The sequence below is a fragment of the Ceratotherium simum genome, chromosome 25, assembly GCF_057802395.1.
Source record: "Ceratotherium simum simum isolate JZ-2026a chromosome 25, ASM5780239v1, whole genome shotgun sequence".
NCBI lineage: Eukaryota > Metazoa > Chordata > Mammalia > Perissodactyla > Rhinocerotidae > Ceratotherium > Ceratotherium simum.
Window position 1 is genome coordinate 8,985,853 of NC_141924.1, and position 26,678 is coordinate 9,012,530.

At 42.9% G+C, this 26,678-nt stretch overlaps 1 protein-coding gene and 1 pseudogene across 4 annotated transcripts; both read right to left on the reverse strand.

Annotated features, from left to right (window-relative positions):
* Positions 1-1,020: 1,020 nt before the first annotated feature.
* Positions 1,021-26,627, reverse strand: XRCC6 (X-ray repair cross complementing 6). Of its 4 annotated transcripts, XM_087448845.1 has the most exons (13): positions 26,554-26,627; positions 25,837-25,930; positions 23,215-23,327; positions 17,934-18,072; positions 17,409-17,663; positions 16,818-17,001; positions 13,007-13,193; positions 11,409-11,577; positions 10,252-10,413; positions 8,602-8,731; positions 7,337-7,437; positions 3,486-3,599; positions 1,021-1,436 (listed from the first exon to the last, which is right to left on the reverse strand). In XM_087448845.1, the coding sequence occupies exons 2-13, from the start codon at positions 25,913-25,915 to the stop codon at positions 1,249-1,251; spliced, it is 1,821 nt and encodes a 606-aa protein (XP_087304971.1). In that variant the 5' UTR covers positions 25,916-25,930; positions 26,554-26,627; the 3' UTR covers positions 1,021-1,248. The 4 variants fall into 4 exon arrangements, with proteins under 4 accessions (XP_087304971.1, XP_087304973.1, XP_087304972.1 ...); XM_087448847.1 differs by lacking the exon at positions 23,215-23,327; XM_087448846.1 differs by lacking the exon at positions 3,486-3,599.
* LOC147913714 (translationally-controlled tumor protein-like) lies at positions 18,119-22,605 on the reverse strand (annotated as a pseudogene).
* Positions 26,628-26,678: the final 51 nt, after the last annotated feature.

A 26,678-nucleotide genomic window follows, 5' to 3' on the forward strand; every position in this document is an offset into this window, starting at 1 on the left:
AAGAGTAATTTGACCCCTCATACACTCTCTTCATAAGATGCCCATTCTAGTCTTGAAATTTCGACACAGGACCTACAAACCCTGAATCTCAAGCCATCCTGGGAGGATACAAACCCTTCTAGATGCTTTCCTGCCTTCTCTCAGGCTAATTCTTCTAAAGCAGTAGCAGCAGAAAAAGCAGGAAAGGGACAGGGAGGATAGAGGAGGAATGGCAGGGAAGAACAGAAAGAGAAAGATACTCCCCTCCTCTTCCCCTTCTAATACTACGACCTCTCCTCATCTTCTTGAACTTCCTACAGCTCTCCTAAAAAATAAGAGGAATAACTCTTCATTTCACTTACACTAGAACCCAAATTCTTAGGGCGACAGAAAATGTATGTATCTTCATATACTTGAATGTCATATTAAGAGGAACACAACATGAGGGGGATTGCTATTTACTCGTGAAGCAAACGGTAGCAGAATTAGAAATGTTACATTCTGGGGGCTGGCCTGGTCGCATAGCGGTTAAGTTCACGTGCTCTGTTTCAGCGGCCTGGGGATCGCAGGTTCGGGTCCCGGGCGCGGACCGACGCACCACTTGTCAAGCCATGCTGTGGCAACGTCCCATATAAAGTAGAAGAAGATGGGCACGGATGTTAGCTCAGGGCCAATCTTCCTCCACAAAAAGAGGAGGATTGGCAATGAATGTTAGCTCAGGGCTAATCTTCCTCACAAGAAAAAAAAAACAGAATGTTACATTTTTATTGCTTCTGAAATCTGATCTTTAGATCCTAATATGACACATTTAAAGGAAAACAGGTGAGAGGACAAAGGATGGGGAGAATATAATCTTGCTTATCATTCCTGAAGCATGTTCACTTGTCCTTAATTGTCACACTCTCCCCTACCCTCACTGATATTTGTTTTGTTTCCACTGTGGTGAGGGGTTCCCTGAAGGAGAGAAAATTAACAGCCAATGGCAAGTGATCTTTAGATGCAAGGCAGACAGATGTTTCTCTTTCACACTAAAGAACAGTATATAGTACAAAGTTAGGGCTCTTTATTCCGACAGCAGAGTAATAAGGCACAGCAAAGTGGGAGGGCTACACTGTCTCCACGGCAACAGAGAGTCTCAGAAATGTAAAGTCCTAGGCTTTTGTCAGGCGGACTCTTCCTGGCTCAGGAGAAACATTTTCTAACTTGACGAGAAGAAAACCAGGCAGCCTAGCTACAGTGTGGGAGGGTGGCTGGCTGTATGGTCTCTGGTCAGTCCTTCTGGAAGTGCTTGGTGAGCGTGTCCAGCAGCTCCTGCTTCTTCATCCCACTCTTCAGCCCATACACCCTGCAGGCTTCCTTCAGCATGGGCACAGTGAACTTACCCAGCGTGCCCTTGCTGACGTGGGCCTTCAGCTCCTCTTCAGATAACTCCACCTTGGGCCTTTTGTTTCCAGAATCTTCATCATTTGGGGGAAAAGGTCAGAGGAGAGTGATTGGAAATGCTATCGGTGGCATCCCAGCTACACTGCACGGGGACCCTCACATGATGTGGGCTGCAGTTAACCATTTTCCATAAAGCTACGACACCTACCTAGAACACCATGGGCAAGATAGGTGTCTTGATAAGGCAACTTCATTTAAGCATAAAATCAAAAATGTATCACACCTAGGAAGAAGTTAAGTAGTGTGAGTGCCGTCTATTGGCTCAAAGCTGTTGCTCACTCTAGGTGAGTAAGTCATTCATTTCTTCCTTCCTTCATTCAAAAAGCAGAAGCACGTGTTAAGTACCAAGGCACCATGCTAGGTGATAAGAACGTACAGGCTGAGTGAGATAAACAAGTCAGTCACTAGAGCGTGCACAGATGTGAAGAGCTGTGACAGCAGTTCACACAGGGCACTAGAGGAGTCACTTCTGATGCCAAAGGGAGAAAGCACCACGACCACCAACCTAACCTCTCACAGCTCCACTTCCGCATGGGTCTCTTAGGCAAGCAAGGCCCAAATTTGGCTTTACTTGACCAAAGATGGCCAAAAGGATTACATCTCAAGCCAGAACTATTCCCAAAACAGATAGCACAACGTGCTGTCCTGAAAAATGTGAGTCACAGTAGAGTACTTTGGGTCCAGCAATAAGAAAAAGGACTGTTCAACAGAAAAATGGGTAAGGCCAATAACTGGAAGTTCACAGAAAAAAAAAGTTCACTAAAACTACAGCTCACTCATAACTGGAGAACTGCAAACCAAAACAAGATACATTTCCCCTCTATTATTTTTTGTGAAAATTAAAAAATAGGGTCCAGCCCCGGGCCGGCTCCGTGGCTTAGCGGTTAAGTGCGCACGCTCCGCTGCTGGCGGCCCGGGTTCGGATCCCGGGCGCACACCGATGCAGTGCTTCTCTGGCCATGCTAAGGCCGCGTCCCACATACAGCAGCTAGAAGGATGTGCAGCTATGACATACAACTAGCTACTGGGGCTTTGGGGGAAAAAAATAAATAAATAAATAAAATTATAAAAACAATAGGGGCCATCCCCAACGGCCTAGTGGTTAAAGTTCGGCACACTCCACTTCGGCAGCCTGGGTTCGGGTCCCCAGTGCGGAACCACACCACTACCTATCAGTGGCCATGCTGTGGCAGCAGCTCACATTAGAAAAAAAAAAGAGATTGGCAACAGATGTTAGCTCAGGATGAATCTTCCCCAACAAAAAATAAATTAAATTAAATTAAACAAATCATAACATATATAAAGTCCAGGATTGGTGAGAGGATAGGGAAACACACCCATTCCTTCTTGGGTAGGGTATAAATCACATCATGTTTTTCAGAGGTAAAGTGGCAATTGTTATCAGAATTTTAAATATCGACACCGGGCCGGCCCCGTGGCTTAGTGGTTGAGTGCGCGCGCTCCACTGCTGGCGGCCCGGCTTCGGATCCCGGGCGCGCACCAACGCGCTGCTTGTCCGGCCATGCTGAGGCCGCGTCCCACATAGCAACTACAAGGATGTGCAGCTATGGCATACAACTATCTACTGGGGCTTTGGGAGAAAAATAAATAAATAAATAAAATTATTAAAAAAAATAAAAAATAAAAAATAAATTAAAAAAAAAATAAATATCGACACCTTGACCTGGCAATTCCTCTGCTAAGAAGAATTTATCCTATGGATCTGTTCACACAAGTATACAATGGTGGTTCATGTTCACTGCAGCATATCCATCAATAAAGGTCTGGTTGAATAAACTGTGCACTTCTATCCAATGAAGTACTTTGTAGCCTTATTTTTTTTAATGAGGTAGATATAAATAACTGTCCACCATATATAGCTGAGTAACAAAATAAACTAGAAAACAACATGAATACTATTCCATTTGTGCTGAAATGTCTGTTTGCATGTGTAAATATGTAGGTTTGTATAGAAATTTCTGAAGAGACATTATCCTCTGTGATAGGACCAGAAAGGCAACTTTTTAAAATAACCCCCTGAACGTCCACACCCAGCCCCTCACCTTGTTTTCCCACAGGGACTCTTCCCTCCGGGTTGTAATCTGGGGGGTAGACAAGTTCCTTGAACTCATCCACCAGGAAGCCCAGTCTTTTATCCATCACTTCCACCTTGGGCACTGGAAAATCAACACATGAGAAGAGTGGCCAGATGAGTCATGAGCCCCGGCTCCCTGTCCAGCTCCAAGTCTCTGGGGACCAGAGGAGAAGGCACCTAACTGCTGGGGTGGGGGAGGTTGAGGAAGGGGCCATGAAACATTCAATAAAGTCTTTCCAACATTTACTAAGTACCTTCCAACAACTGCATTTAATGAGCACTTACCACAGCTAGGCCCTCTTCTAAAAGCTTTCAAGTTATTATTTTTATTTAACCCTTCTGAACAACCTCTGGGTTGGTAAACTTGTCCCCTTGTTTCACAGAGGAGGAAAGCGGAGAGGTTAAATTACTTGCACAAGGTCAAACGGCTGGGAAGTGGGGAGCTGAGAACTGGGCTAGATTCTGGGGATTCAAACAAGAGTCCGTGCCCTCAGTGGGCTCCAGTCTAGTTGGGGGAAGGAGGTGGTAAAAACATAAATGTGGGGGGCTGGCCCCGTGGCCTAGTGGTTAAGTTTGGCATGCTCCGCTTCGGCAGCCCAGGTTTAATTCCCGGGCATGGACCTACACCACTCATCAGCAGCCACGCCGTGACGGCGATCCACATACAAAATAGAGGAAGACTGGCATGGATGTCAGCTCAGGGCGAATCTTCCTCCAGCAAAAAGAGGAGGGTTGGCAATGGATGTTAGCTCGGGGCAAATCGTCCTCAAAAAATCCATAAATGCAGTAGAGCTGGGCAATGCCACGCAAGAAGGGACTGCACAAGGCACACAGGAACAGAGGAGGGGTTAGGAAAGACTTTCTGCAGCAGAGTCTGGAAAGCTGAGTGTTCTTCCTTGGGCAGATACTATTCCAAACATGATAAGGCCCAGGGGTGAGACCTTATCCTAAGAATAGTTGGGGAACTTTGAAGGACTATAAGCAGGGGAGTGACGTGATCAGATCTACATTCTAGAAAGATCACCCTGACAGCTGTGTGGAGTATGAATAGAAGGAGGGTAAGACAGGAGGCTGAAGCAGTGTGTGTGTGGGGGGGGGCGAGGACGACAGACGATGAGACTGTGAGAAAGTGATAGAATGACAGGATTTACTGATGGAATGTGAGGGGTGGGTGGGCAGGAGGGAGGAGATGAGTGGCTGGGATGGCAGAAGCATTCCCTAAGACAAATACAATAGGAAAAGGAGGCTTTGGGGAAAGATAATATTTTTGTTTCCTTTTTTGTTACCTCACAACTACACAGTTTGTAGAACTTTTGACGTGAGCTGTGTCACATCAAGGGCAAGGGTGATGAGATGAGTGTCTCAACACATCCTCACGCAACCACGTTTGCAAAGTAGTGAGGGGGGGGTCCTGTCCTCTGGTGTACCTGGAAGATGGCACAATGTCACAGCCACACTGTGCTCCTGCCATGTCAGAAGCCCCACGTTCCAGGCTATAGGAGTCGCTGCTAGAGCTCTGGTTCCAAACTGGGGACCACCTGGAGGCTTTTAAAAAGTACTCATGCCCAAATCCCACCCCCAGGAATTCTGATTTAATTGGTTTGGAGTGAGCCTGAAGAGCCAGATTTTTAAAAGCAACCCAGATGATTCTTTTGTATAGCCAAAGTTGAAAACCAACGCACTAGAGAATCATGTCTCAGAATCACCTGGAAGGCTTGCTAAAACACAGGTTGCTGGGCCCCAACCTGAACTTCAGATTCAGTCAGCTTGGGGTAGGGCTCAAAATTTACATTTCTGACAAGTGACCAAGTGATGCCAGCGCTGCTGGTCCAGGGACCACATTTAGAACCACTGGTGTAGCCTGATGAGGCCACTTAGGGAGAAGGGAAATAACAGAGAAAGATGGGGCCCAAGATCACCTAGCCCACTCCCGTGTTTAGAGGAGAAAAAAGGGACACAGGTCTAGCAAAGGAGTCTTAGGCTCACCATAGGTATAGGAGAAAAACCAAGACAGTATGGTGTCACAAAGCCAAAAGAAGAAAGTGAGAGAACAATTCTGAGTCTTCGATAAGTTATTTATGAAAAGAAAACCAAATCAATGTGTCAGAGGGAAGCAGGCACACATTTGATTAGAAGTGAGTGAGGGAGGTAAAAGAGCAGAGTCAAGGCATCAGATGTTTGAGCAACAGGATATCCAGGTCCTACAGTAGATGTCGACCAGGCAGCTGGAAACTCCAGCCAGAGCCTAGAAGAAAGGACAGGGCTAGACAGGTTTGGGAGTCAGAGACATGAGGTGATACTTGAGCTTGTGGGAGTGGACAAGACAACCAACAGAAAGGAGACAAGAGAAGGCTGAGGATAGGAACCTGAGTCATTCAGGCTACAGGAAATACTACAGCAGTGAAAACTGTTTTGAAAATAGAAGTGGGAAGAGAAAACAGAGCTTTCAGTAAAATTACTGGGCTGGAAGGCAGAATGCAAGACGGTGAGGCCCAGAGAGGAAGTGGAGAGAGTGCTGTGGAACAAAGGAGAATAACGGTGTTCTGAGCACTTCCTGAGTGTCAGGGCCTATATCACACCTCATAAGATCAGTATCATTATCTCTATTTTACCAATAAGGAAACCGAGTCTTAGAGAGAGTAAGTGTTACAGTCACCCCTTGGTATCCAAGGAAGATTGGTTCCAGGACCCCCTGTGGATACCAAAATCCACGGATGCTCAAATTCCTCAGTGTGCCCTCTGTAAACGTTAAGTTCTGCATCCTCGGATATGGACGGCCAACTGTATTCCCAAGGCCACTCAATTTAACAAGTGGCAGAGCTGGAATTCAAATCTATATCAGTTGTTTCCAAAGCCTGTGCCCTTCGCCATCTTGCTAGAGACGAGGCAATTGACTTCCTGATTTGCCTAACGGCCCTAAAGGAAGAGATGGGCTGCTTAACTCAAGGGTTCCTCTTCCACCAGATCCAACAGTCACCACTATAACACAGGTCCAATAACTCTCATGCTTTTAACGCTGGGGCTATTTTGTCTACTATAAAAGAAATCATTAATAACGCGGAAGCTAAGCAGGCCAAACTAATTGTTCTGATCTTTTCAACAACTGTCAGGAGTCTTCATTAAATCCAGTCTGTTTCCCAGTAGATATTTACTTACACCACTAAACTTCATGCGTCCCCTTACGAAATACATGAGAATCACAGTCAAAAAAGGGACTAGCAGTGAGCTCAGAGAACCTCAGCCTAGCAGGCAGACAAATCTCCTCGATGCTGGGGAACACGAGGTAGATTTTCTCAGGGCAGAGTATGCAGTCTGATGGAGAGGCAATAACCACAGTCTGTTTGGAGCAAGGGCTCTGGGCGAGACTCACTGGATTCTGAACCTAGATCCGCCACTTACTACTTAGTGCCTTGGGCAAATCACTCCCTTCTCTGTAAAATAAGGGCAATAACAGCGCCTACCTCATAGTTATAAGGAGTAAATGAGTTAACACATAGGACAACAGTGCCTGGCACACAGTAAGCACTCAATAAATGTTACAGATTATTTTTTTAACTTTTACTAACATGCAGTCATGGAGTGGCCTCGTTCAGAAGCAGGTCTCAGAAGCCTGGCACTTTCTCCTCCTCTCACTGCAGAACCGCCCAAATCCACGCCCAGGTAGTCTAAGCTGGTCTAGAAAATCTCTCAAACAGAGATGGTCTGGACAACAAGGTTAAGTATTTAGAAGGTGCGTGCACATTACTGGTCCAAAGTGAAGTTGATAAGAAAGCCTCCTACAGAAAGAACGTCCTCCCAACTCAGTCCCAGCCCTCTTACATGTCAGATCGACTGCTTGTTCAGGCTCCATCAAATCCAAAGCCAAAGCCTCCAGGTTTCTGAAGTGCTGCTGCAACACTGGGTTCTCAAAGCTGTCACTTCTATTAAAACAATAATAATAACATAAATAAATTTAAAAATAAAACCTTAAACATTTCAAAAATAAAATAGTAAAATTAAATAAACCCTAGCACAGGTCCAAGGTCAGCTGAGAAAAATACCAAAAAGAACCGTTGGGAATCTTGTCTCTTCAATCAACTTCTCTCTCTCTAATTTTCAATTTATTATCTGATGCTAAAAGATCCAAAAGCTAATTTAAAAGCAGACAATACCTGCCCACCTATCTGTCACTGGAAGCTATGGGCAGAGCCAGAAATGGAGGAGACAGGGCCATGTAAATATAGAGAAAAGACAAAGGAGGGATGGTGGGGATGCGGAGATAATGAACATTCTTCCTTCCCATACTCAGCAACAGCATGGGAGTAAAAAGAGAAAGAAACTAGAGTCAGAAGCAGCTCTTTCCATCTGGGTGAGTCTGGGCAAGCTGCCTCACTCCTCTAAGCCTCACTTTCTTCATCTGTAAAATGGGCATAAAACCTTGCTTTCAGGGTTCCTATGAAGAATAAATGAGATACTGTTGGAACTGTATCTAGAACAGTGCCTAGCACACGGCAGAATCTTAATAATGCTTCTGTTTGCCCAATAAAGGACCACCAGGAGGTTACATTTAGAGGAGGAAGGTATTACATACTTTGCCCAGAGGTAGACAGAGATAAGGAAGTAGCCTAAAGATAACAAATGAAATGTGAAAAAAATTATGTTTGGTGTCACATTACGCAGGTTCTGAGAGAGAGTCTCTGTGCATGTGAGAGGGAATGACTTGAATTATACAATCATTCTTTTAATCTTGTAACAATTTACATTGGATTTATTTACCTTTATTCACTGTGTAACCACAAACTATCAAGCAAAAGGCCAACTAACAATCTTCTTACTGCTGCTTTTTTGAACTTGCTCAACTAACCTGGCTTTCTACGCATAACACAACAGGTCAACCAGCTGTAAGCATTTAGCACAATTCCGGAGTCTTCAATACAAGACCTTCCATTCTCCATATAGCTTTTAAAAAGCAATAATCTATCAGTTAACTGAAAAGAGTAAAATCACGTTCTCTTGGTCTATGCTTACTTAAATTGAATTTCTACGAAGACTTTCAACTCAGGAGGCAGTTTCAGAAGAAAGCCTGAGATTGACCCACTACTCACCTGTATTTGAAGCGGAGCTTCTGAACAATAGCCTTCATCTTGTCTACCTGCTCTGGGTTTGCCACGACTTTTTCAGTAAACGGCACTTTCCGTATATCATCGGCATAGGGCAAGAAGACAAGGTGGAAGCCTGAAGAAGGGAGGTAAGTTTTCTGAGGCTTGACTTAATGAAAGGCTTCAGTTATTGAGTTGTTGTTTGTCTCTCAGCTCCAAATTCATCCTCTATGTCCTATGAAGCTGGGGCTGCGATCCTGCAAACCCCATCTCTCCTTTACCAGCTGATCACCTGTTAACATCTACCTAACAGACTCCCCCAGGAGTCTCCAGATGGAGATTCAAAGGCAGGGGTGCTCCTTCCCACGTACTTCCTATTGCTGTCAGTGTTGCCCCAGCCAGGGCCTTTAACCTGGCAGCAACAGCTGGTTCCAGCCTCCAGCTTTTTTGATATACACAGAGCCAGCTGGACAGTGCCCCTGCCCTGGAGGGCTAAGTTCCAGCTCCACTGGGCCCTCCTCTCAGCTTCAACCACTCTCCTTTGTTCCCCACCGCCGACCACGTCCTGAAAGGGAAGAAGTAAGGGTTATCAGGCTGATCTTGTTCCAGTTATTGGCTGGCTCTAGAAAGACTGAAAAATCTAGAGACTGGAACCAACTGCTGCTGCCAGGTGAAGGGACCTTGCTGGCTATGCTGACAGCACTGAGCAAGAGGAAGGAGCAAGTCCCTTAGCTGCCCCCTGCCCTAATGTCTCCCTCTAGCACCTGCTATTAACAGAGCCACGCCGACAGCCTGCTGGCAAAGGAGAAATTGGGTTTGGAGAATCTCAGCATCAGCAGCACAGAGCATAAAAGGGTGAATTTGGAGCTGAGAGACAATAACTTAATAACTGACATACAAAAGCTATTCCCGAGCATTCTGCTGACCAGGGTTAGAAATATAATATGGCCAAAGAGTTACTTTATAAAGTTAATTTCTATTAGCATGGTTAAAGACGGAAGACTACCATCTGTTGGGTACTTTGTACAAGCACTTATATGTTTATTAACTTATTTCAAATGTGAAACAACGTTGAGAGAAAGCTGTTCCAGAATTCTCATCTTCACAGATAAGGAATATAAACAGAAAGGCTGAATCATTTGCCCAACTTGGCCCCCTACCAAGTGGCAGAGATAGGCCTGAAACAAAAGAAAGTAAACTTTCAGACATATAAGCATAAGATAAAGTCAAGTGTGACTTCAAAACCCATGGTCTTTCCACTCTACTTCACTGCCTCAGTGTATACAGGAGATAAACCAAACATCAAACATCACAAGGCTGCCAAACAATGGCTTTGAGTAAAGAAAGGTGTCAGCAGTGAGACCCCATGACCTCGTGTCAGTAACCTGCAAACAGTCCCTATGCAGTCAATTCTCGACCGTGGCTGCAGAGCTGCCTTGTACATGCCTTGTACATGCATGCTGTGCACTGCACAATCATATTTGGCAGCCTTACCTGGCTGTGCATCAAATCCACCTATGAAACCTTAAAAATACACATTTCCCAGCCCCCCATTCCTAGAGACTCTGGTCTAGCAGGTCTAAGTTGGGATCCCATGAGTGTGACTCCAAAGCCTGAGCAAGGTTCAGAGACACTGAAAATCTCTCCTCCACATACCTGGGGGAGTAACCTGAATTTTCTGGTCATCCAGCTCCTCTTCCTGTGGTATCAAGGCCACAAAATAAGGGGGGATGTTCTGGCGGGGGGTGTATCTGCACACTGCCATGACCTCCTTCTCCAGACACTTGGTGAGTAGAGCAACGAACAGGGTTGAGCTCCCTGGAATACAAATGTCCCGGTGGTCTACATCATAAAGGCGTCCCCTCCTTTCTTTCCTCTTAGTGCACGTCATAAATCTACAACTTCTCTTCCATTTTCTTAAAAGGGCTTATGATATTTCAATAGGTAAGAGGTGATGGACCCAGAGCTGAGGGGAAAGTGGGGGCAGCACAGGCACAGAAAGGAAGAGAAAGGAAAGGAATAAGAGGTTTGGACGCCTCAAATACTCCATTTACGAATGTGAATTATTAATGTCAGTTCACTTCTACCGACATTAGGCTAATGACATAAGCCCCATTGCTAAGGAAAACCAATCAGGTCAAATCCAGGGGTGTTCAGTAGCTACAGCACAGAGGAATACAGGTCTGGACAGCACAAATAAACACAATGGCCACATTCATATCATCTTCAATTGTCAACACTAGGGAAGAAGCTGGGTTTTTTTTTCCCCCAAACTCTCTATCTGATGCCTCAGAGAAAGAATTCCATAGCAAGTTTTATTTTTTTATTTTTTATTTTTTTAAAGATTTTATTTATTTATTTATTTGTTCCCCCCAAAGCCCCAGTAGATAGTTGTATGTCATCGCTGCACATCCTTCTAGTTGCTGTATGTGGGACGCGGCCTCAGCATGGCCAGAGAAGCAGTGCGTCGGTGCGTGCCCGGGATCCAAAGCCGGGCCGCCAGCAGCGGAGCGCGCGCACTTAACCGCTAAGCCACGGGGCCCGCCCAGCAAGTAAGTTTTAAAAATGCTAATTCCATATCCCCTCTGGGATATTCACAACGCATATCAATGTATTATAGGTCCTCAAAAGATCTCTTTAACTTTGCTTAGTCCCACATTACCAAAATTTATTTGAGCATGAAATACATGAAAATACATGAAATTTATTTGAGCATGAAATACAGTTTCCAAGCAGCACCCATTTAGAAAATGCTGCTCAATATACTGCCTTGTGTGTTACTCATTCACTTCTCCTTGGACTACGCCACTTACCATTTATCAGGGACTCCTCGGGATACACGAACAGGGAAGGCCTCAGGTAATGGTGCTTCTTCAGCATTATCAAGGGCTTGAAACCGATGAGAATTAAACCTCGTTCATCAAATCGTCCTAGCTCTTCTGTTTCCTCTTTCTCTAGTACAATCTGACGACTCCCATAGGTCTAAAGGAGGGGAACAACAAGAGCCACATAGAGAGGCTACATGGAGATGCAAAATGGTTACCACACGACACCAGTAAGTTCAAGTCAGCTTTCTTCTAAGGAGCAGGAAGATGGCTCACCAGGGGCACCTTCCTCCTACCACTGGGAATTAATATTTACTGAGTGCTGGCCAGGCACTTTACATTTGTCATCCAATTTATCCATTGTAGATATTAAAAACTCTGTTTCACAGATGAGTAAACTGAAGCTCAATGGTTGGTAACTTGCTCCAGGTTATACAACTGAATTGGGCTCAGATCTGTCTGGTGCTAAAGGCCATGCTCTTGAAGCATTTATTCCTTCCCTCATCTAGCATGTACCGAACTCTCAGCATCATCCCTACACACAAGGGATGCTCAAACCACACCTATTTATTGAGAGGACCTATGTCAGATGCTGTCCTAGGTCTCAGTTAGTGTGGGAGGCAGACACACACACCCACACATTATTTCCAAACTTTAATGTTTGCGTGTTGATCCTAGATATGCGATTAGTAACAGAGTCAAATTTCAGTTTTATGAACAGAAACAGAGCCCTTAAGGTTTTTTATGGGCACACTGGATCAAGAAAGAAAGAAACTCAGTGACCTGAAGAGCTACTGCTATGAATAAACCAACATGGAAAACTAGTTACTTCCAAAATGGAAGAGGCATTTCTTGTCTTCTTCTCCTTCAGAAAGTAGGGCAAAACCCTCTGGCTTGAAATTTGTGCTCCAAAAACATCTCATGGGTTGAATCGAAGTGATATTTAATTTTAGTCACTTAGTTGATCCTTCTAGGTCCTGAACTTATGCAAAACCTCAGATTCTTTCCCACATTTGGCATAATTAAAAAGGAGAGATGACTCATTTGATTTTAATTTTAGATCTCAAATCCTTCTACAGATTGAATAAAAGTGAGAAGATGAGGAAAGATAAATGTTCTGCATTCTAAGCCTGTCTTATAGGTTAAGAAAGGCATATGTTTATCATTTCAAAGCACAGGAAGAATTTGGTTAGTTTGGCAAAAAAAATTCTCTCTCCCCAAAAAAAGAGTGCACTTCATACTTACCACACTGTCCCTACCTCCTCATCTCCCTAGTTGACTATAAAGCATTTTCTGCTCCTGTACCCGAGCAAGGAATTAGACTGTTAGACTCAGAGCAGCACATGCTCAGTGATCAGGAACTGAAGTTTTCATTGACATCTCTTTCAAACACTGGTTCTAACTTTCTAGCTCTCAAGGTATCACTAATCTAGATGCCATACTTCCAAAGAGTAATGACTTTGTGTTTTAACAGCTTGGCTAGAAAGATGCACACATGAAAGTTATTTAACTGGTTAGGCTGATCGATGTCTTCCCTTCATGTTAACTCTTCAATGGGACAAAATTCAGTATGAAAGCAGGCTTACCTGAGACCTCTTGGTGTCACTGGGCAGAAGCAAACTGCCTGTATTTACATTAAATGTCCGGGTCTTGGTTTTCACTGGTTCATTTGTTTCCCGATAAAGCTTCATTGGAGGAGGTTTGTGAGCCTTCTGGACCATATTATAAATGCCAACAGTGAGTGCTATATCTTTGTTGAGCTTAAACTTCAACCTGGAGAAGAGAAAAATAAAAGCATAGACTGAAAGACTATACTTTCCTGTCTAAAATTCCTTCATGGTACGCAAGTCTTAATTTGTTTTAGTCTCTCCAATAATCCTAAACTAGGTCTTATAATATAACACATTTTAATATAATGGAGTTTGCTATAATACCATCTCAGAGTCTATACCACAAAAATTAGTTTCAGAATATATTAACTACTTAAAATAATGATAAAGAATGTACTGTAATAAGAATAATAATGATTGTTTTTATTGAGCCCAGCACTATACCAATCTCTTTACAGCTATTCTCTTATTTAATTGTCATAATAACCCTATAAGTACTGTATTGATTGTCTGTTATTTCTGCTTGTCTAGTATCCCTTTCTCCTTCTTTCAACAGTGAAACCCCAATTTTTCTTTGGGAACCACCCTTCCCCTACTGCAGTTTGGGGGAATGTTAATCAAGGTGCTGGCCAAGTGGTGGGTATACCTGACCCAGAGTCAGGCCATTAGATCTTCTCTCCTGAGAGTCTGGGTCTTAAGCAGTGACCAACGAAGGATATGGTTGGAGGAGATGCTTTCTGATAGGGACACCCAAAGACACTGTCATTAGTTCTTACTCTCTAGGTTCCTGGAGCCACCCTCGTTCCAATACTACACCCTCTGTTCGTGTATTTTTCCATTATGACACATTGCTCCAGAGTATTTATACCAACAATTAAGCAGCAATATGACCTCTTGAAAATGTGTTTTGTAATAATGATAATGTGCAAAAATATTTACAATATGATATTACGAAAAAAAGCAGAACACAAAAATAACCTATGTTACACATTCTTTTCAAGCACAAATGGAACACTCTGTAAGATAAACCATATGCTGGGCCACAAAGCAAGTCTAAATACATCTAAAAAGATTGAAATCATACAAAGTATGTTCTTTACCCAAAAAGGAACTAAGTTAGAGTTCCACAACAGAAAGAAATCTGGAAAAACCTCAAATAATTGGAAATTAAATAGTACACTTCTAAATAATCCAGGGGGTCAAAGAACAAATCACAAGAGAAATTTAAAATTATTTTGAACTGAATAAAAGTGAAAACACAATGTATCAAAAGGTATAGGATGCAGCTAAAACAGTGCTCAGAGAGAAATTTATACCTTTATATACCTTTATCATATAGAAGAAAGGTCTCAAATTAACAACCCAAGCTTGTGGAATGTTTAGCAGTAAATATTTATTTTAAAGAAGAGAACATGTTTAAACAAGTTTTAGCTAGTTCAAAGGTATATTGGTTCGCACAGTGGAAAGAACATTGGTTTTAGGCAAAGCCCTAACTAGAAATTTTGGTTCCTGGAACAAGCACCTAACATGCCTTCAGATCAGCTTGGAAATGCATGATGTGGCCCACAGATGAGTGTTAGTAACACATGGGCATTACTAACAACACCAGCCGTTTGGTGGCTTCCTACTTTATTCTGGCTTACTAGGTGTTAAACTTGGTTGTCTAAAGCCTGCTGAAGGAGAGCTAACTCCAAAGGTAATTTTTTTTTTTTAGATTTTATTTATTTATTTTTTCCCCCCAAAGCCCCAGTAGATAGTTGTATGTCATAGCTGCACATCCTTCTAGTTGCTGTATGTGGGACTCGGCCTCAGGATGGACGGAGAAGTGGTGCCTCGGTGCGCGCCCGGGATCCGAACCCGGGTCACCAGCATCGGAGTGCGCGCACTTAACCACCAAGCCACGGGGCCGGCCCTCCAAAAGTAATTTTTAAAAACTGTTATGTCCTCTAAATTTTAATATCCTGGGAAAAAGCACTGGTCAATGTGGTCCACTCTGGCTTCAAGTGACCTTGGTTTTATTTCTAACCCAAAATAACAAATCCATTACTCCCCCTACCATGTCTTAAATTTTCACATTTATAAACTAAGCTACCTTTCAACCCTAAAAATGTCATAACTCTAAGTTAAGATAAAGTTACAGTGTAACATCATATGAATTATGTCATACCTTAGAAAGGAAAATGTGGAAGCCCACAGTGTAAAACAAGTTGCTTAATATGTTTAATTTCATCTTAAATGTCTTAAGGTTAATAAATGTTACTAATGGGTAGGTTTCAATCTACCTTAAAGGGTTGTCATAAAGATTAAATGAGTTAATTACTATGTTAACAAAGAATTTAGGACAGTGCCTGACACACAATAACCCTGCAATAAAATAATTCTATTCTTTTTTTTTTTTTGTGAGGAAGATCGGCCCTGAGCTAACATCTGCCCATCCTCCTCTTTTTTTGCTGAGGAAGACTGGCCCTGGGCTAACATCCATGCCCATCTTCCTCTACTTTATATGGGACGCCGCCACAGCACGGCTTGACAAGTGGTGTGTCGGTGTGCGCCCGCGATCCGAACTAGTGAACTCCGGGCCGCCCAGCGGAGCGCGCGCACTTAACCACTTGCGCCATCAGGTGGGCCCCTAAAATAATTCTATTATTTGATTATAGCAAGAACAAGTGTAACAATTTTCTAGGCCTTAGCCCTAAGGCATTATTAGTTCTCAAATAGCTCCAAATTATTATTAATTATAGCAAGTATCTTATAATGACTCTTGCACAAAATAATAAGAATAGCTAAGATTTGTAAGTAATTACTATGTGCCAAGCACTATGCCTAAGTTATCTCACTTAATCATCACAGCAGTCCTATGAGGAGGTACCATTTTTGCTCCCATTTTACTGAGGCTCAGAGAAATGACATACCTTGCCCCAGGTCACACAGCAAAGGGGCCAGGACTAGAATCCAAGCCAATCTGACTCCAGGACCTACATTTAACTACTATTTTATGCTCCCTGACATCCCCATCAAAATGTGTAGTAGATTTCCAAACTGTAGTAATAACAACATTCTATCATTTCAGGAAGGGGGAAGAGGTGACAGGGTGCTTGTTAGAGGAAAGAGAAATAGTTCCAAGGGGGAAAAGGAGAGCAATGACAAAACTACAACTGCAGCCGTGAGCTGCCTCGTGGTTTCCTTAAAATAACTCATGAGTTTTTCTAGAATTATCAGTAATCTCTTGAAAACTGCTCAAAACTACCAATGGTCATATTCCCCTATACTGAGGAAACTAGTCTAAAATGAAAGCCTGATGCTATTTAGCAAGAAACATTAAGGGGCCCTTAGGATTCTAATGTCAAAGCTCTCTAAAAGAAGGTAACCTAACAATCTGGTTCCTATTGGTCTCAAATTTGTAAGAAATCAGAATACCAATTTTAACAACAACGATAATAACTAACATTTATTGAGTTTTTGCTCTATACAAGGTACTATTGTTAGCCCCATTTTACAGAGGAGAGGCAAGCAGACATTATCCTGGTGAGTGCAACTGAGGCTACTGTTAGGCCACAACTGTTTACCCCAAGGAAGTGGAGAGCTGTGTTATTTTGGAGAAATAGCATACCAGCTCTTTCCAGAGAAAGAGAAGCAAATCGCCTGTGCTATCCTGAGATATAGTAAGTATTTTAGAGGAACACAGAGAGGCACAGCCCAGAGTTAAGTAGCCAGGGAGGTGAAAGCAATGCACTGCTGTTGATTAGGTAGGGGACTTGCGGGCAGCTGGCCCAGGCTCAGTACACACCTGCAGAGCACGCGCTTCTTGGTCTCCTTGGCGCGAACCTTCCTCAGCAGGTCTTCTAGCTTGCTCGATTCCTCAAAGTGAACCCCTAGGTCCTCATCCTCTGCTATGCTGATGATATCTCTGTAGAACAAAGATATGTCAAAGCCCCCAGGTTTCCTCAGGTGCATCAAGTCAAGGAAGATACCTGGGGCAAGGAAAGACAAAAGTAAGGGGAAACACAATTTTCAGCAAGAATTTTTTTCAGTTAAGATCAAACACGCTTTTAAAAGCTTCTGAAGAACTAGATCGATTATTAACATTTTCAGGACTTAGAGAAAGTGGCTAAGGGAATCAGCTGCTATAATGACTTCAGATAACTTATTCAAATAACCACCATTCATGGTAGCATGAAAGTCAAGAAAAGTTCGCTCTGGTAGAGTCCTCTAGACAGCTCATGGCCTGGCCATTTTCAGTGGGAAAGTTACATAGGTGTCTCCCCCAGCTTCACTTTATTCTCATTTTATTCTGAATGGTGAAAAGCAAATGTGTGACATCAACTATAAAGAAACAGTAAATTAAGTGCCAATTTAAAAGAGCAGGGAAAATGCCCACCTGTGTCACGAAGATCCCCTGCTTTGGTCCTGGCCCGGCTGGCTTTGGCACTGTCATTGCTGTGCGGGTCATCTTCATTGGTGAACAGCATGATCCTCTTATGGCTCATCTTGAACTGGACATTACTAAAGAGGTTGGCACAGACCCACAGCACTTCACTTAGTGAGTAGTCATACCCATAGCCAATCAGGTCTTGGAATTTTTTTTTCCCCTGCTGCCCCTTAAACTGGTCAAGCTCCAGTACTCGTTTAGCACCTGATCAGAGACAGAGAATCAAATGGACAGAAAAATCAGAGCAGGGTCAGTGGCCCCCTTTACAAGGCTAACAGAAAGACCTAGGGTCCCTTTTTCATCCCAGAGCTGTTTAATCCATAAAGCAAAAGTCCACACTCCGGTAAGAACATCCTTGTGCAGGAAAGCATACTCTTAGTCAAGATGTCACCCGCTTCCTTCTCCACATCCCTCTTTGTTCAGGGTAGTGACCTTCTCACATGAAGGAAAAGGTAATCTTAGAATACTACTGACCTGGATTATCCAACTCCTGTAAGACATAAATATTTTTGAAATTCACTGAATTTTTGTCCTTCTTGGTACCATAGAACACTACTGCCAAGAGATCTTGATCACTGCTTATGATCTTATTGGTGTACACATTCCGGACACACTGAAAAAATAAAAATAAAAATTCAATTAATATTTAACTACTTGCCACTAAACTTAAGCTCCATAAGTGCCTGGCACACGGTCGGTGCTCCATATATATTTGCTGAATTTATACATGGCTCTAGAATAAGACGTGAGCCCTACCTTCAGGAAACTCACAGTGAGAGTGATGGGTATGTATATTAGGCTATAACAAAAAGCAGAGTGTGGTAGGTATATAATGGAAATATAAGCAAACCCTACCATAAGAAATCAGAGAATTAGGGCCGCCCCAGTGGCTTAGCGGTTAAGTGTGTGTGCTCCGCTGCTGGCGGCCCGGGTTCGGATCCCAGGCGCGCACCGATGCACCGCTTCTCCCGCCATGCTGAGGCCGGGTCCCACATACAGCAACTAGAAGGATGTGCAACTATGACATACAACTATCTACCGGGGCTTTGGGGGAGGGAAAAAAAGGAGGAGGATTGGCAATAGATGTTAGCTCAGAGCCAGTCTTCCTCAGCAAAAAGAGGAGGATTAGCACAGATGTTAGCTCAGGGCTGATCTCCCTCACAAAAAAAAAAAAAAAAGAAACAGAGAATTAAAACATGTATATACTCAGGGAGGCAACTCTGCTATAGGGGGAAAAAAAGCCTAGTATTGGGATCAAAAAACCTGGATTTGAGCCCCACTGATGTGACTTAGTTAATCGGCTAAGTTTGGAAAGGCTACTTGACCTTTCTTCAAGTGGCTTAATACCAAGAAATAGAATTTACATATATAAAATAATTACATAGATAAAAGGTTTAAGCTAATGATACATATATGTAACCCGAAAATAAGTCTAAAACTAACAGGATCTTTTGAAATAAAATTTGCTTAATTACACAATTAAAGACATCAGTATTCCAGGAAAGGTCTATCTACCTATTGAGACCAATGCCAGCATCTGGTAAATCAGTGTCTCAGAAGTGTGGGTCAGTTCTGGTGGCCCATTTAGCTCCGGGATCACTGCCAAAATTAAGTTTCTGAATCCGCACAGCTGAGGAATAAACCAACCATGGTGACTCCCTCCATGTCCTGCTTGAGACTCTAACCAGCCTTCCTCCATAGCAATTTCTCCTTAAATGCAGAATTTACAGTATGTCTAGCCATTGACAATAATCTGCATGGCAAGTAGTCATTTCCACAAATATTTTAATCTACTCTTTGAGCAGTTTATAAACTTGTACAAAAATTTGGTGGGAGCTTCTTTTAGTTTCTAAGAATTTAAACACAAAAACAAAAAAAACCTAAAAATAGAATTTTAGATAATGTTTTTTCATTGCTTCTTATCAAATACATAATGCTCATTTGTGAATGTCTCATTTATTTGCTACATACTACTACATTTTCTTCTGGGGTCTTTAGGCATCAAGAGTTCCATGAACCCCTTGGAAGTACATGTAGAACTGTGAGTGTATCTTTTTGGGGACAGGGTACATAGCTTTCATCATGCTCTCAAAGAGGTCCGTGATTCAAAAAAGGCTAAAGGAGCGCTTCTCAAAGAGTAATCTCCAAACCGGCAACATCAGCATCACCTGGGTACTTGCTAGAAATGCAAATTCTTGGTCCCAGCTCTACACCTACATAATCAGAAATTCTGATTTGGGGGTCAGCCCCTGCAATCTGTGTTAACAAGCCCTGCAGGTGATTCTGATGTAAGTAAAGTTTGAAAACCACTGCTTTAAAGTTAAAGATGGTTTTTATTAATTATTTTTTTAGATGCAAGATGTTCTGATTCACCAACTGCAAGAAGTTTGTATGCAAATTAGAACATGAGAAGTTTCTGTTCCATTCCAAACTCTAAAAATATGAGACATGAGATATACAATAACTCTTTAGCAATTCTTCTTGGTGAAGCACACAAAACAGAAGTTTTCTTAACTGAAGTGAAATTCACATAACAAAATTTATCATTTTAAAGTGAACAATTCAGAGGTATTTAGTACATTCACAACGTTGTGCAACCACTACCTCTATCTGGTTCCAAAACATTTTCATCACCCCAAAAGCAAACCCCATACCCATTAAGCAGCTGCTCCCTATTCCTCCCTTCCCCACCTGCCTCTGGTAACCACCAGTCTGCATTCTCTATGGATTATCTATTCTGGCTACTTCATATAAATGTAATCATACAATATGTGACCTTTTATCTGGCTTCTTTCACTTAATATAAGGTTTTCAAGGTTCATTCACTTTGTAGCATGGATCAGTACTTCATTCCTTTTTATGGCTGAGTAATATTCCACTGTATGTAAAAACATTAGGTTTATCCACTCAAAATGTTTTGGACGAGATAGAGGTGGTGGTTGCATAACACTGTGAATGTACTAAATACCATTGAATTGTACTTTTTTTTTTTTGGAGGAAGATTGGCCCTGAGCTAACATCTGTTGTCAATCCTTTTTTTTTCTTTTTTCTCCCCAAAGCCCCAATACATGGTTGTATACCCTAGTTGTAGGTCCTTCTAGTTCCTCTATGTGGGATGCCGCCTCAGCATGGCTTGATGAGCAGTGAGTAGGTCCACGCCCACGATCCACACCAGTGAACCCTGGGCCACTGAAGCAGAACGTGCAAACTTAACCACTACACCACTGGGCTAGCCCCAAGAATTGTACTCTTTAAAATGGTTAATTTTATGTTACATGAATTACACCTCAATTTATTTATTTATTTATTTATTTATTTATTTATTTTTTTAATTTATTTTTGTGTGTGTGAGGAAGATCAGCCCTGTGCTAACGTCTGCCAATCCTCCTCTTTTTTTGCTGAGGAAGACTGGCACTGGGTTAACATCCATGCCCATCTTCCTCCACTTTATATGGGACGCCGCCACAGCATGGCTTGCCAAGAGGTGCATCGGTGCACGCCCGGGATCTGAACCAGCGAACCCCGGGCCGCTGCAGCGGAGCGCGCGCACTTAACTGCTTGTGCCACCAGGCCGGCCCTACACCTCAATTTAAAAAACAAAAATATTTAATGCTTACAACTTGATGAAGTATGGTACTATTATTCTATTTTACAGAGGAAGAAACAGATACCAAGAGGTTCAGCAACTCTTCTACCGTCATACAGTTTTATAAGTGGCAGAATCAGGATTTGAGTATCTGTTGTGATTCTATTCAGTATATAAATTTAGGAGGGGAATTGCTGGGTCATATGGTAAGCCTATGTTTAACTTTTTGAGGAACTGCCAAACTGTTTTTTTTTTTTTTTTAAAGATTTTATTTATTTTATTTTTTCCCCCCAAAGCCCCAGTGGATAGTTGTATGTCGTAGCTGCACATCCTTCTAGTTGCTGTATGTGGGACTCGGCCTCAGGATGAACGGAGAAGTGGTGCCTCGATGCGCACCCGGGATCCGAACCCGGGCCACCAGCATCGCAGCGCGTGCACTTAACCACCAAGCCACAGGGCCGGCCCTGCCAAACTGTTTTCCACAGCCGCTGATCCATTTTACATTCCCACCAGCAATGTATGAGGGTTCCAATTTCTCCACATCCTTGCCAACACTTATTTGTTTTTTTTAATTATAACCATCCTAGTGGGTGAGATACTTCATTGTGGTTTTTTTAGACAACCTACATGACATGTTTTTTTCTTAAAAACAATGCCTCCAGGGGGCCAGCCCCGTGGCCTAGTGGTTAAGTTCAATGCACTTAGCTTCAGCAGCCCAGGTTCAGTTCCTGGGTGTGGACACACGCCACTTGTCAGCCACGCTGTGGTGGTGACCCACATACAAAACAGAGGAAGACTGGCACAGATATTAGTTCAGGGACAATCTTCCTCAAGCAAAAAGAGGAAAACTGATAACAGATGCTAGCTCAGGGTGAATCTTCCTCAGCAAAGAAAAAAACAAAACAAACAAAAAAAACCAATGTCTCCACTCCAAATAAATCAAGATCAAAATAAATGAAGAGCTGAAGATGACATCAGTCTCATCTGCCTAAGTCCCGGTGTTGTGTGGATGAAAAGCAGCAGCCAGTTATGACAGGTAATAGATCCAAATAGCCAAATTTGTTAACATTTTTCCATTTCTAAACCATTCTTCAAGAAAATCATATACAGGGTCACACCAGCCTCACAGTAGTCCAGCAGAGCAACCAAGCCATCTGGATTCATGTTTTCACCAATAAAGAACTGGTAGTTTTTGAAATTAGCAAGGATGTGCTTGATTTGTCCTGCAGCCTCTGTCATAAAAGGTTTTACTCTTTCTGGTCTCTGTTCTTCAAGTTTGCCTTTGAGTGATTTCATGTAATCTTTGATGGACTTCTTGTAGGTTTCTTTTGTGAAGCTGGTTTCCTGTAAGCGATGGTTCATGACAGTGTCAACACCAGTGATTACTGTGCTTTCGGTACCTTCACCCTTGGAGCCTTCAGCAGAGGCATTTCCACCAATGAGTGAGTCATCAACGTTACCCTTGTCCTACTGACCATCTTCCCCTCCACCTCCAGGCACAGCCTGTTCACGATCTCCCGGATCTTGTAGATGTCGGAGTACATCTCATCAAGGCTGATGAGGTCCTGCTAGATAATCAGGGTGGTGGCTGGAAGGAGTCAACATTGATGGCAGCAGCCCAGAGCTCCGAGCTGGGGGATGGGAGGGGGGAGCCTCATTGTGGTTTTGATTTGCATTTCTCTAATGACTAAAGATGTTGAGCATCTTTTCATGTGCTTGTTGGCCATTTGTATATCTTTAGAGAAATGCATATTCAAGTCCCATGCCCATTTTTAAATTAGGTTGTCTTTTTATTGTAATAATCCTTTCAACTACTGGTAATGTTCAACTTCCAAATATCACTTACAAGGGGACTCATTTCCACACCATAATTGCTAGAACTTCCTTTCTTCTTTTACACTCCCATCTCTGCAGAAGGAGGAGCCCACTTCTACCACCAGGGCTAATGCAGAAGATGGCAACAATATAGTCCTGGGTCCAAAGTTCAAACTCAGAATAAAATGGGCCTGTTCTCCAACACTGCTACTCTTTCAGCTGCAAGTACATGCAGCCATTCTGGGAGGCTAACCACGATTTATCATTCACAAACAAATTTTTCAGACTCCCTATTTTTTAAAGTGGTGTTAATACTTTTTTTGGTTTTTTAATTAAAAAAATAGGTAGTCCTACCTGGATGCTCATGTCAAAAGGAGTCAATTCATCTTCATCTTGAGATTCAAACATGGCCTTAGAAGCATCAACCAAAAAAATCAAACTATCTCTTCCTGAATATTTATATTCTCCTACGGGGAAAAAAATGGAAGGAATTGTTTGTCCTTGTGTTCATTTATCCTGTTTATTTATAAAACAAATAGAGAAAAGCTCATTAAGCAAAAGTATAACCTGAATTATTATAAGGTGAACACCCTTAAAACCACCACCGACGGGCCGGGCCCGTGGCTTAGCGGCTAAGCGCGCCCACTCCTCTACTGGCGGCCTGGGGTTCGGATCCCGGGCGCACACTGACGCACTGCTTCTCCGGCCACGCTGAAGCTTCGTCCCACATACAGCAACTAGAAGGATGTGCAGCTATGACATACAACTATCTACTGGGGCTTTGGGGGGGAAAACAAAAAACAAAAAACCACCACCCACATCAGGAAATTGAATCTAGCCAGTCACCCCAGAAGCCCTCTCCATGTCCCCTCCCAATTACAACACTCGCCCTCCTCCCAAGAGTATTCACTATCCTGACTTTTAGTAATTACTTATTTTTCTTTATAGTTTTATCATCTGAGTGAACATTCCCCAACACTAGTTTTTTCTTAAAAAAAAAATGTTTTTGAAGCCTCTTAATCTATAGATACCCCCTCCATCTTTTGTCTCCGATAATTTTTGTTGAGGAACCAGGATGTTGTGTCATGTACAGTTTTCCACCCTCTAGATTTTCCGGAGGGCATCCTCTTGTTGTAGATTAGCACAGTCCTTGTCTTTCCTACTAAAGACCTAGAGAGGTTTCATCAGATTTGAGTTTTCTTTTTTCTTTTTCTGGCATGATTACATCATAGGTGATGTTGAGTTTTTCATAAAAAGGCATATAATGTCTGATTGTCTCCCTTTTTGACACTGCTGCTTCTTAATACAATAAGTTTAATTACCTATCTTTTGTAAAACAATATGGCAATAAGTGTCAAGAGCCTTAAACAAAAATTCTACTTTGACCCAGTGAATTCTACCTCTTAGCAATCTATCTTAAGAAAATAAGATATGGAAAAACCCTTAGGCAAAATTTTCCACAATGTTGTTTATTAAAGTAAGAAGTTGAGGGCCGGCCCGGTGGCTTAGCGGTTAAGTGCGCGCGCTCCGCTACTGGCGGCCCGGGTTCGGATCCCGGGCACGCACCGATGCACCGCTTCTCCGGCCATGCTGAGGCCGCGTCCCACATACAGCAACTAGAAGGCTGTGCAACTATGACATACAACTATCTAGTGGGGCTTTGGGGGAACAAAAAGGAGGAGGATTGGCAATAGATGTTAGCTCAGAGCCAGTCTTCCTCAGCAAAAAGAGGAGGATTGGCAGGAATGTTAGCTCAGGGCTGATCTCCCTCACAAGAAATAAATAAATAAATAAATAAAAAAGAAGTTGAAAATAACTAAAATGTCCAACAGCAGGTAGATTGAATAAATTACAGTACATTTAAAATGAGTTATATTGGGGCCAGCCCCATGGCTTAGCGGTTAAGTGCGCGCGCTCGCTGCTGGCGACCTGGGTTCGGACCCCGGGCGCACACCGACGCACTGCTTCTCCGGCCATGCTGAGGCCGCGTCCCACATACAGCAACTAGAAGGACGTGCAACTATGACATACAACTATCTACTGGGGCTTTGGGGGAAAAAATAAATAAATAAATAAATAAAATTTAAAATGAGTTATAAAGACTATATATATGTAGTTACATGGAATGATATATCTATAATACAACAAGAAAAAAGAACACAAAATTACGTTTATGTGTTTAAAATTCTTTTCGGAAGAAGACTGGTGTAAATATAAAATGGAAAAATGTATATACACTATGATTACAATTATATAAAAAATCATATATAAAGAAAAACAGACATATATAGTTAGGAAATATACAGAATGAAAGAAACATGCAAAATGCCAAAAAGCTGGCAGTGGTTGTGTTAGGGTGGTAGATTATATAGATTACAGTAAATCTTCTCTTTTACATTTTATATTTCCTATGTGTCTCACTTTTAATAAAAACACTTTAAAAATTTCTATCCAAGACTTAGATTAACCAGTATGTAGATTACATGTACATCTTATTTCTCTTCCTTTGTCCTATGTGTTACTGTGTTGCCTGAATGTATACTCCCAAACCTGGAGGCTGTGGTGAGGGAATGACTCTTGTAACTGTGTTGCTAATGTTTACTCTTTGGTTGCTGCAGTTACTTTAAGGTAAATGCATTTTTATGCTGAGGTCTTAGAATGAGTAAAACTACTTTCCTGGGTGAGAAAGGGTCTTACCTGAGCCACCTAAGGAGACAAAGGATATCAATGTTCAGGGTCATTTACTGGAGCTCAACAAATGTCAATCTACCAGTGTCCAGCAACGTTTAAGGCTAGGAATGTCCCACTGACTAGAGTAGGACCTGAATTAAAAAGCCTAGGGTTACTCTGCAAAGTTCAAAAAGAGAAAAGTATTTGAGATTCTAAGGGTAGACCATTAGACAGCAAAAGCCACCCAGCAGAAATAGGCAGGGAAAGTCTTCCAAACACAGAATAGTACATGTTGAAGTCACTTACCATCTGCTTCAAGGCCCTCCTCTTGTTCTTCTTCTTCTTCATCGCCCTCGTTTTTGTAATAAGACTCCCACCCTGACATGCTGGTTACTGCTCACTAAGTGAAAGAAAGTTAAGATCAGCAAGAAGCAAATTTAAACCTAAAAAATATCGACTCCTAGGCTCCTCTGAGATCCGACCTAAGGGCTAGAGGATACTCGTGACAATGTGGATGTTGGATCCTGTCGCCTCGAGAGCTCTCGGTAATTGAGACGCAGAGGTAAATGAGCATGGGGATCATTCCAACAGCAGCCTCATCTTAGCTATCCCTTAAGGAAGCTTCAGGGCCGATGGTGGCGCGGGGTGGCAGCTCTGATCGGTGTGCTGGGGCAGCCCGACCTGGACGTCCAGTCCCGCCTCCGGCGGGATTCCCACTCCAGGGTACTCCGTCCTCTAGCCGACCCACTTGTCCTCATCCCGCCCCAAAATCTCCCCCAACTCCTCGGCCAGCCATTCCTGGTGGGGTCTCAAACGCAGGCGGGCCTCCAAGGCCGGGTGCCGCCTCCACCAGGAGGAAGGAAGGCGGACCAGAACCTGTCTCTACCCCTCGGGTCCGCACCCTTCCAGCTGACGCTGCCTCAGGACCAGACTAGGGGGACGCGCAAGACTGAGTGGGCGAAGCGGGACCAGGCCAGCCCTGGCCCGAGAACAACATAACAATTCACAACCCTTTCTGCGTACCTTGGGCTCAACAGACCGATTTGGACAGAGGACAGGCCGCGGCGCACGCGCCGGCTCCAGTTTTCTCTCCCAATCAACGCCCCGTACGTCATCACGCATAGTGCGCACTTTTCCGGTCAAGCCGA

Excerpts from the sequence above, each read along its gene's own strand:
- XRCC6 (XM_087448845.1), bottom strand. The coding sequence starts at position 25,915 with ATGTCAGGGTGGGAGTCTTATTACAAAAACGAGGGCGATGAAGAAGAA. Across the intron at positions 23,328-25,836 it reads GGAGGGCCTTGAAGCAGATG|GAGAATATAAATATTCAGGA; the intron begins GTAAGTGACTTC and ends TTTTCCCCGTAG. Across the intron at positions 8,732-10,251 it reads AATTCAGGTTACTCCCCCAG|GCTTCCACCTTGTCTTCTTG; the intron begins GTATGTGGAGGA and ends TCCCTTCTTCAG.